At 41.0% G+C, this 11,340-nt stretch overlaps 1 protein-coding gene across 1 annotated transcript in view; it reads right to left on the reverse strand.

Moving 5' to 3' along the window:
• Nucleotides 1-3,368: 3,368 nt before the first annotated feature.
• The window catches only part of EXPH5 (exophilin 5), a 95,154-nt gene continuing 87,182 nt past the window's right edge, over nt 3,369-11,340 (reverse strand). Inside the window, exons 6-7 of the mRNA XM_025356449.1 lie at nt 9,289-11,252; nt 3,369-9,228 (exon numbers count right to left, since the gene is read on the reverse strand). Of these exons, the coding sequence (XP_025212234.1) occupies nt 5,851-9,228; nt 9,289-11,252 (5,342 nt within the window). The 3' untranslated portion in view covers nt 3,369-5,850. The remainder of the gene's footprint in view (nt 9,229-9,288; nt 11,253-11,340) is intronic.

The following is an 11,340-nucleotide window of genomic DNA, read 5'->3' on the forward strand; positions in this document are numbered from 1 at the left end:
ACAGCAGCTCCCTTGGCAGGTCCAATTCTGTGGCATGGATTTTAGAATTGTTCCTGGAATTTCAGCTCAAAATCTATCTCCTTATCTCTATTAATGAGTTTGTGAGCAAAATTTACAATTTAATAGAACTTTTCCTTTTCTTTCTTGCTTTTTTTTTTTTTTTGAGATGGAGTCTCACTCTGTCATCCAGGCTGGAGTGCAGTGGCGTGATCTCTGCTCACCACAGCCTCTGCCTCCTGGTTTCAAGCCATTCTCATACCTCAACTTCCCCAGTAGCTGGGACTACAGGTACCCACTACCACACCTGGTTAATTTTTGTATTTTTAGTAGAGATGGGGTTTTGCTGTGTTGGCCAGTCCCTGGTCTTGAACTCCTAACCTCGAGTGATCTGCCTGCGTTGGCCTCTGAAAGTGCTGGGATTACAGGCATGAGCCACTGCGCCCAGCCTCCAATAGATGTTTTTCTATTTGAACCAGCTAGAGAGGATTCTATTGTCTATCACTAAAAGTCCTAGCTGATCCACTGTATTTTAAATTTTAATAAAAGACAGCAAAAATTTTTTGAATAAAATGCTGTCCATATTCAAGATGATGACACTCTCCTGTCCTTTAGAAAAAGGGTTTTGGGTTGCTTTTCCAGAAAAGGTAAAAGATTAGTACAAATGTATTAATTTGCTCGGGAGGAATTCACATGGCATGACTTATATCAACTAGAGAGACCTGCTTATCTTTCATCAGTGCTACTGGACAGTGGATGACCCAACTCCACGTAGCTCCCTCTTCCTGAGACAGAGTCTTGTTCTGTTGCCTAGGCTGGAGTGCAGCCACGCGATCTTGGCTCACTGCAACCTCCGCCATACAGGTTCAAGTGATTCTCCTGCCTCGGCCTCTGAGTAGCTGGGATTACAGGTGCATGCCACCATGCCCGGCTAATTTTTGTATTTTAGTAGAGGCGGGGTTTCACCATGTTGGCCAGGCTAGGCTGTTCTCAAACTCCTGAGCTCAGGTGATTCACCCACCTCGGTCTCCCAAAGTGCTGGGATTACAGGTGTGAGCCATAACACCCGGCCCCTCTTCCTTTATAAATGTGAGAATCTCCAGAAAGAAACGTCAGACTTTCTTCATTCCTCTCGTATTATGCAACAAGGCACATTGATTTTCTGCTGTTGGTTGTTACTTTTTGGGTACAAACAAGAAAGAAGCAAGCCACTGTTTTTTTAAAACCTCCTATATGGCAGATCTCATTCAATAGCCATAAGAAAGACTGGTTTGAAAACTTATGCCTCCCTCAAGTCCCCCACCTTTTATATTTTTACTGAAACTTTCACACTTAAAAATAATCATTTGGGCCAGGTGTGGTGGCTCATGCCTGTAATCCCAGCACTTTGGGAGGCCAAGGTGGGTGGATCACAAGGTCAGGAGTTCAAGACCAGCCTGACCAACATGGTGAAACCCCATCTCTACTAAAAATCCAAAAATTAGCTGGGAATGGTGGTGCATGTCTGTAATCTCAGCTACTCAGGAAGTTTAGGCAGGAGAATTGCTCGAACTCGGGAGGCGGAGGTTGCAGTGAGCCAAGATCAGGCCACTGCACTCCAGCCTGGGTGACAGAGCGAGACTCCATCTCGGGAAAAAAAAAAAAATTAATACTCATTTGAGGATGTGAATAAAAACTAAATCAAATAGTGCATCTGTTTAAATCATTTATTTCAATACAGGCATTGTTTTAAATTTGCACCTTGTCTTGTAACACATTTCATACCCAGAGAACAGGTCTGAGAACAAGTACATAATAGGATTATTTGACAAAGTTTTAACAAAAGTGCTTGCAGCTTATTTGTTTCAGATATACAGAATCACCAGTCACAAAGAGCCACTAAGTGGCAATACATTCACAAACTTGCCTGGGAAGTAAAATATTTTACATATTTACACTGTACATTTAAATGGGATATTCTGAAGCATTATTATTATCAATAAACTCTTAGCAAGAAGTTCTCTTAAACCCTCTGGCACTTAACAAAGAATATTAATTTTATGGAGCTATGAGTTTTCCAGTTTGATTCCCATCTTTGCCATAACCTAAGTGGATTTTTACCCCCTCCGGTACACATATTTACCTCCTACACAAAGTAGCTTTTATTAGCTTATCACCAACCAAACCTTTGTTAGTAGCAATTGGAATTTTGTTGGCATCAATGTATTTACAATGTAAGAGTAAATTATTTAGAGGGGAGTCTCTAGGAATTTTGTTGGCATCAATCTATTTACAATGTAAGAGTAAATTATTTAGAGGGGAGTCTCTAAAAATTAAAATAACCTAATTAAACCCTATTTTAAATGGACTTTACAGTATAAAATTTATGGTTATAGAAATCTAGTATATAAATAAGTTTATAATTTATAAGGTACTTATTAGGATTGATTCCCCCATGATTTACTCCATTTACATGAATGTATCTTTTAATAATGATTATATCTTTCAGAAAACAAGTTATGAATATAAAAATGACTATTATAAGTTACCACAGCTATACCAAAAATGAACATTAAAATGCAGCGACTTATATGTTAAAATACATAGAAATTTGCTATACTTCTTTAACGAAGTGCTTTATAAAAGCATAAAATTATAAAAGGTGCTATTTTCATGAATTTTGTGTTTTTCTGATACTTGAGCCAGACCAACATGCAAATGCACTGCAACTGAACACTGGCCATCAATTACCTTTAAATTTAAATAGTAGATTCCAGTGCAGTCTGGGCCCCAAAGCAGTTTCACCCTTACCTAACTAACCTAACTCTTAATATAGCCTAAACTCACTGGAAAATAAGCTAACTTCATTTCACCTTTTGTAGCATACACGTAGACTCAGAGTATATACTGAAATATAATTTGAAAGCTGATCATTAAAAAAATCAAGAAACTCAATATTAAAATATTAACTCTGAGTATCTTAAAATTGCATAGAAAATGTAGGTCATGGTTTATAAACATTTTATTTACATAATCAGATAAATAGGCTGGGCAAGGTGGCTCATGCCTGTAATCCCAGCAGCTTGGGAGGCTGAGTCGGGCAGATCACCTGAGGTCAGGAGTTCGAAACCAGCCCGGCCAACATGGCGAAACCCTGTCTCTACTAAAAATGCAAAAATTAGCCAGGCGCGATGGTGGGCGCCTGTAATCCCAGCTACTCGGGAGGCTGAGGCAGGAGAATCACTTGAACCCAGGAGGTGGAGGTTGCAGTGAGCCGAGATCATACCATTGCACCCCAGCCTGGGTGACAGAATGAGACTCCATTTCAAAGAAAATAATAATAATAATCAGATAAATAGAAAAAGAGGAAAGGCAGAATTTACAAACATATATTAAACAAGAAATAAAGTGTTATTTATTCTTTGCCATACAAATTTGCATTGAAAAGTTCACAATATTTGATTTTTGAGCTTTTTGAGCTCAGGATTGGTCAGACCTTGAAGTTTAAAATAGTTGACAGATTTAGGGAATAGCTTTCATGTCAGTTACCTCATGCTCATTAGCTTTGAGTTGCATGGGAACCATGTAAACTAACCCAGGCATTTTGTGTCTAGGTAAGGGAATGGTTAGAAGGATAATAATAATATAGTTCTTTCTTAAATCTCTATCAGTTCCAGATCTCTATACACTTCACCAACACCTATCATTATTCTTAGTTTATAATGAAGAAACAGACTAGGTATAAAAAATGGAAAATTAGATTAGGTCACGAAGCAAATATAAACCAAACAAGATAAAATCCATTCATATTGACTATCATAGTATTGAGATCCAGGAATGCATGCTCTCTGTAGTTAAAGCAGATTATCTTCACTGCCATCTATTGGTCTTCATCCTGAATTAGAAGAAAAATTCCCCAAGGTTCTGCGTGGCAACTAAAGAGTTAGGAAAGTCAAAATATCAGTGGGTATCATAAGTGGTTTACTCTAGATAAATTATTGAGAGAATCATAGTGACAGGCCCTTAGGAGCCCTGCCTTAGAATTTCCCAAGGGTTTGGTAAATGATCCTGCAGTGAAGACTGAATTCCAGGGTATCAGATCTGACTTGATGGCATTTGAGGGACTGGGCCAAGGTTCCCACTTGGTATTTGGGACTAAAATGTCCCACCTGAAAAGAAGTGGTCTACCTTGCAATTAAAGAAAATGTGGGCCAGGCATGGTGGCTCATGGCCATAATCCCAGCATTCTGGGAGGCCGAGGTGGGCAGATCACCTGAGGTCAGGATTTGAGACCAGCCTGGTCAACACGGTGAAACTCCATCTCTACTAAAATTACCAAAAAAAAAAAAAAAAAAAAAAAAAATTAGCCAGGTGTGGTGGCAGGTGCCTGTAGTCCCAGCTACTCAGGAGGCTGAAGCAGGATAATTGCTTGAACTTGGGAGGAGGAGGTTGCAGTGAGCTGAGATCATACCATTGCACTCTAGCCTGAGCAACAAGAACAAGATTCCATCTCAAAAAATAAACAAACAAACACAAAAACCAAACCTGGGCATGGTGGTTCACATCTATAATCCTAGCACTTTGGGAGGCTGAGGCAGGCAGATTGCCTGAGCTCAGGAGTTCGAGACCAGCCTGGGCAACACAGTGAAACCCCATCTCTACTAAAATACAAAAATATTAGCTGGGCGTGGTGGCATGCGCCTGGGTGTGCCTGTGATCCCAGCTACCCTGGAGGCTGAGGCAGGAGAATCGCTTGAACCCAGGAGGTGGAGGTTGCAGTGAGCCGAGATCATGCCACTGCACTCCAGCCTGGGTAACAGAGCAAGTCTCCATCTCCAAAAAACAAAAACAAAACAAAAAAAAACAAAACAAGAACAACAACAAAAGAAAATGTGAAAATGGATAGTTCTGAGGAAATAGAAAAAGCCAGTTGCTGAGAGAGCTGCAGTAAAGACAAGTTGGTCCCATGAAGGGATGCCTGTTTCCTCTCTCTGCTCCTCAGCTATGTTCTCTTCATAAGCAGAAATTCTGTGACCAGGCAACTCTCTGTATGGCCAGGTTGCCTGGCCTAAGTCCTTGGCTTGACTAAAAGCCCTTAATAATCCAGCCAGTGCCCCACAGTTTCAGAGGAATTTCTAGGAGTGCTAACCTTCTATTGGCTTACTAGAGTAGGGATTCAGGTCTTCATCTATAACCTCAACATGTGCTTTGACCATGTGCCTCCCAGGCTCCACTACAGATGTAACAGGATGTATTTAGAAAATTCCTTTATCTTTTTTTTTTTTTCCTTTTTGCAGTTTCTCAGGTTAAAAAAAAAAAAATTCCTTTATCTTTGTTTGAAAGAGAAGATCATCACCTTAAACTTCATAAATGTTCATGAGTCAAACAGGATGATAATATTTACCCCACTGTTATCATCCCTACCTTTTATTTAATGTCATGAGTATAGGGTGTGGACCGGAAGAAGCCATACAGAGTTTCACAGTTCTGCGGGGTAATTAGTAAGTTTTGTATGTGTGCCTGGGATATTAGGGTTGTAAATCACAATTAAAGATGAAAAATGTTAGGAGGGAAGTAAAGCAGAAAGCCCAAATCAGACAGTGAATTAGGGATTAAGTGGGAGTGGTGGAAAGGCAGGCTAAGAACATTTACAGAGAGAGAAAATAGCAGAGACTATCCCAAAACAAGAATTCATTGTTCTAACATTCAGGAAGTATCTATATAGGGTGTGGAGGAAAAAAAGGAGATGTGGGACATTTCAGAGCAGACACTGCCCAGACTAGATCTTTTATCCTCCCATGCACATGCACACATACACCTCAGTTCCATTATAAGCTTTTGGTGAAAAAGGTAAAGCATTTTAATGAAAAAGCCTCACAGTTCTGACTCTTTGTCATTTTCATCCAGGTAGTATTCATCATCTGTGGTTGTGTCTGTGTCAAAATCTGAGTCCACTGGGTCATCCTCATAGATATTAAGCGGTTCACTTGGAGATAAGCCATCTTCTGGCATCTGACTACTGGGAGAATTTGAGCTTAACGACTCTGAGGGGTTGGGAGGGTTCCTCAAATCATCTTTTAGGAAGCCAGGGTTCTTAAGAAAACTTGGTTTCCATAATCTTCCTTGTGTAAGTGACCTCTTTACGTTCTCTAAGAAAGCTAATTGTTGTTCTTTCCCAAAGATCCCATAGTCGATAGGTCTGTATATAGATGTTGCAGACCTGGGACCTGTTTTTGTACCGCTGCGATAAGCCCAACTTTCATTTCCATCGTAGGAGGGGAGTTCAGAAAAAGATCTGAATCTTCGACTGTACCCATTGTTGACAGAGAATTCATTCCCAAGTGTCAGTCGACTCAGGGCATTGTCAATAGACGTGCTTTCAGAAAAATGGCGCTCTCTGACTTTTGGAGGATGACTTTTTCGTAGTAGATCGCCATGCACATTAATGCTTTTTAAACTCTTTGAACGATAGAGGTGTGGCTCAGGTTCCCACTCCAGAGATGAAGCACTCCTTTGTTGCTGCAGCAAACTGGCCAGTGGGATGCTTACTCTAGATTTCTGTGCAGGCTCCAGTGGAAAAGGAGGGCTCAGCCTCCTCTGATCGTCAGAGAATTCTGCTTCCCTGAGGCTGGTGAATGTGATGGGGGATGGGGCTCCTGATTCTCTTTCTAAATTCTCAGCTACTGTGACATCTTTAGAAATCTCATGCTTTGATGGTGATTCTGAGACATTTTTAAACTCGTTCTGATGTCGTTGTGAAATGCTGTTAGACTTCTGGTTGCTGACGTGTGTAGAAGGTTCTCTGTTGGGTAGTACAGTAATGGGGATAGGGTTCTCAGATTTCTTCACATGCTTTCCATCCTCACTCAACCTGCTTTCGCCTATGGACTCTGCAGATTTTGGAGTAGGCTCAGGGAACAGTGGGTTGCACTCCACTGTGCCAAGAGATAAATGGTCAAAGCCAGATCTGTTTCCACTTTGCGGGAAGATAGTAGCTACATGTCTTCTGGGGCTTACATCTTTAGCTGGGAATTTTCTGTTTGCTTTAGACATGACTGCCAATCTGTGTTTAACTGAAGATCTATTTTCCCCCTTTACTAGGTCATCAGAGTTGGTTTTATTTTTATTGTTTCCTTCAGGAAGTGAAGGTTGATCCCAAGCTGATTTCTGCATTTCATCTTCAGCCTTCCTGCTCTCTGTCATATTTGCCTCCTGACTTCTTTGAGGTAATTCTCTGGGTTCAGACTGCAGACTCTCTAAATTTAGTTCATCCGACTGAGTCTCCTCACCAAGCTGTAGTTTATGCAATGCTGGAGTAAGAGCAAAGACTTGACTCTCTGAGTGAGAAAGTGTTTTATTAGTCATTTTTTGGCAGTTGGTTCCGATGTCCCCTCTGCCTTCCCTAGGCTGTGATCCACTGGAGCCATCACCTACAGCTGTGGATGTGTGATCTTTCTGAGGACACTTCCCACTTCCAGTAAAAGGAATGGTTCTACCACTCCCTGTACACTCCCAAGAATTTCTTCTGGCTTGGGAATTTCCAATATTAACTTCTGAAAGAGCTGGAAGACTAGAGGGACCACTGTTACTTGAATTAATGGATTGTTGACAATTTTCAGATTTTTCTTCGGAAACATTTTTTCTCTGAAGCATCAATAAAGTATGCAGGGTTTCACTTTGCAGTTTTTTACCTCTTTCTTTCTTGTTTTCTGAATCACCTAGAGGTGCTTTAGCTAAATTATCTGAAAAAATCTCTCTAGCTTTAGATTCCTCTTCAGGAAGAGAAACAGCTGCCTCAACAGAAGCCATTTCCTGTAATGTAGGCACTAGGGGCCCCCTATTTGATAATCGGAAGGCAGTCATATTTTCAGAGGTGAGCGTCTGATCAGAGTTGACTGACATCTTTAGATTTTCACATGACGGTGTTCCTGAATGCTCTCGTGTAAAATAATTCTGTTCGTCTTTTTCTAAAGCATTAGGAAATGTTTCAGTCTCCACTTGAGGTGATTCTGTAAGTGAATTAGTATTTTGTGTATACTGTTGAAGGAGGTTACAGAATTTTTTGCTGGGTTTCCTCGGTAGAGTATAATATATTGAGACCACTTCCAGACATTTTACATTGTCGTCATCACCAGAAACAGAAAATGTACTAGTTGTCTTAACTTTATGTAATGTTTTCCCACGTTCTTTTCCTGACAAGTCTGAACAAAAAGGTAAAGGGTCTTCATTTGAAAGGGCAAGTACACTTCTCCTGGAGGCAGCCATTTTACCCTCTTTCTCAGTGCATTCTTGGAAGTTTTCCTTTCGGTGGTGTCGTTTGGTTAAAGAACAATCTCTAACAGATGAGTCACTTTCCACAGGGCTAATGATTCTCTCCCAAGCCCTTGGCATTAGCTCAGAAGCATCTGTGCCTGAGGTCAATGGCTTTTTTCTTTCTTCTCTTCCAGTTGAGGCATGTGACTCCCCTGAGGGAGACGACATAGCCCTGTTAATGAGGAATGGAAGAGGTCCTTTTCTAATGGAAGTAGATCCGCTGCTTTTTACATTTGTCATTCTCTCTGTGGCTTCAGGTGCCTCCAGGGCTGCATCTGAAACGACTTTGGGACATTCATTTGCTGACTCAGGAGAACTGGGACTAAATTTGTTTAATGTATGGTTCCCCATTGCATCTTCCACATTATTTTTGATTTGGAAGGGAGGTGGCCCATTCCTCAATGAGGCAGCCATTATTTTACTTCCTGACTGCCTGCCATGTACGAGAAAACTGCTTGATTTTCTTGGCAAGGTACAATAAATTGTGTCAAGCTCAGAAACTTTGGAATTGCTTTGATTTGCTTCAATGAGGCTCCTGTGATCACTGGTGGGTACTGATATACTTTCTGTTTTGCTTAACTTCTCAATACAGGATATATGATGCCTTATTTTTCCTTTTCCTCTTTCATTCCTAAAAGGAGAGTGTGAATGGCATTTGACATCAACCACTTCATCATGTGTAGGCACATGACTATCATTTCTCTCTTGGTTTTCTGAGTGGCTTAAAATAAACGGATTCTTTTGGTTCTTCCCAGCATTGTCTTTTTCTTCTCTTTCTCCTAGCGATGGATCTTTGTCTGAAGGACTTCTCCTGGAGAACACTGTAGTAGATGGAACCACAGGAGCATCAAGGGAAGAATTATTTGATGGTGAGGAATCTGGTAGTGCAGCTGATGACAGATCTAAAGAATCACACAAGGTCTTGTGGCCAGCAGTCAACTTGCCGCAGTTGGTAGAATGAATTGTGGCACATTGTTCTCCCTCAGTATCTAAAATAACAGGCTTTTCTGGAGACTGTGCATTTTGAATATCAGTTGGTGCAGAGCTCCAGTGGTTGGTTGTAATAATGCTTGAAATATCTTCATTACTTACAGTTAATTCCTGGTGACAACCTTGGTCTGTCCTGGGGAAAGATGGTGGTGTTCTGTGTTCCTGAATGAAAGGAAGGGAAGCCGTTGAGCCAAGTTTTCTGTTCTCAGTAAACCTCTTATCTTGTTTAATGTCATTGGATTTATCTTTGTGTGGTGTGTACATTTTGGAGGTATCTTTCCTGGAAAAGACTCTGGGTGACTTTTTTGAACTTATTGTGGTAGATGCACTAAAACCAAATCTGTTGCTCTTGGCTGAGTCCTGGGAGAAAGGATTTTGAAAATCAGGTAAAGAGTTTGAGATCCCTCTCTGTGAAACAGGTTGGGGTACTTCACCTACCTTGTTTGTCTGGTCCATCTTGCTTAGCTGTTTGTCTTCTTCTGAAATAGATTCATTTAAGTCTTTCTCATTATTCACTTCTGTGACCAAGATATTGGGCTGGCTTTTGGCAAGAGGCAGAGAGTCAATTGAATTGCTGTTGGTCACAGTGACTTCTGTATGGCTTCTCATTGGATGAGAGGCAGGCTTATTAGGAATAATTTTCTGCAAAGTGACTGTGGGATTCTGCAAGTTGGGACTCTGAGGATTCCTTCTGTCATCAGAAGTCTGGGGAAAGGAAGTTTTGAATGAGGATGCTAGAGGCTGAGCAATTCCAAATGAGGAAGCTTCTTTGTTTATATGTACTTCTACAGGAGAACTGTCCTGTTGGCTTACCAACTCACCGGATTTGACGTGATAGCTTGAACCAGTCATGGAGCAAACATTTGGTGTGCCAAAATGAGGAGTTGATTTGGTCTCATTACCATGTGATACCGCCATGCTCTCCAGTGTGGATGTCTGAAAATCAAACTGCCAGGGATGTGGCTCTTCTTGGACTCTGGAAACATCTGTTCCATAACCAGAAGAAAATGATTCCCAGTGTTCAGAAGAAATACTATGGCCATGAATGGCTGATGCACTATTTGCTTCCATGGAAATCATTTCAAAGTCTCTGTCAGAAGAACTGAATGATTTCCTGCTTTGATGAAAGTCAGACCAGAAAGAATGTCCTTTCTGTTGGCTCCAAAAAGGACTTTGTCCAAATCTCCTCTGTTCTCCGCTTCGTCCAAAGGTATTGCTGAAGAAAGACCTGGCAAATGGGTTGCTTTGATGGTAGAATGGCATATTCTCTGAGTTCTCAAAAGTGTCAGGACTCATTGCATTCTCCATGGGAACATTTAAACTAACACGTTGGTAAACATTCTGTGAATGGTACGATTCATATCTCCTATTCTCCTGAAAACCCCTGGGATACACATACTTGTCAGCAGGATCAATTTCCATTGGTGATGGTGCCCTCAGGAACTCTTCCTGGTTCTCCCTATCTCTAGAGGAATCCGATCTGTTCCATATGATGGATGATAAAGGAGTTCTCTTTGGACTCTGCTGGTGCCTTGGTGGTATAAACCCACTCTTGCTCTGAGTTGTGGCTGGAAAATGTAAGCTTCTTGCTGTGAAATGCCCTGTGGCTGGTAAGGCCGACCGTTGTCTGCTGTCAAAACACAGCGAAGTACTTCCAAAAGTATTCTTTTGCACATAATCTTCTTTAAAGACTCTGGGCTCCCTTGTCCTGTACATATCATAAATTGTCCTTGTCCTAGGAGAAAAGGTTTTAAAACCTTCCCTAGGAGTTCCTGGTCTTAGGATGTCATAGATAGACATATTGGAAGTTTCATTATAGTGTTTTTTGTGCCTTTCTGTGATATTACCATGTCTGCTACCACTGGAATAACAGTGACTGAACTGTGTCCTTGATCCATAGTTGAGGGGTGTTCTGGTATTCACTGAGCTTGCAGACTGTTCCTGAGCCAATTTGCTATCCAAGTCATCTAAAACTGAAAAGAGAATGTGAATCAACTTTTTTGTATATGTTTTTACAGTTTAATAATAATTTGAGTTATTGAAGGCTCCTTTTCAGGAAAC

Source organism: Theropithecus gelada, chromosome 14, assembly GCF_003255815.1.
Source record: "Theropithecus gelada isolate Dixy chromosome 14, Tgel_1.0, whole genome shotgun sequence".
Taxonomy (NCBI): Eukaryota; Metazoa; Chordata; class Mammalia; order Primates; family Cercopithecidae; genus Theropithecus; species Theropithecus gelada.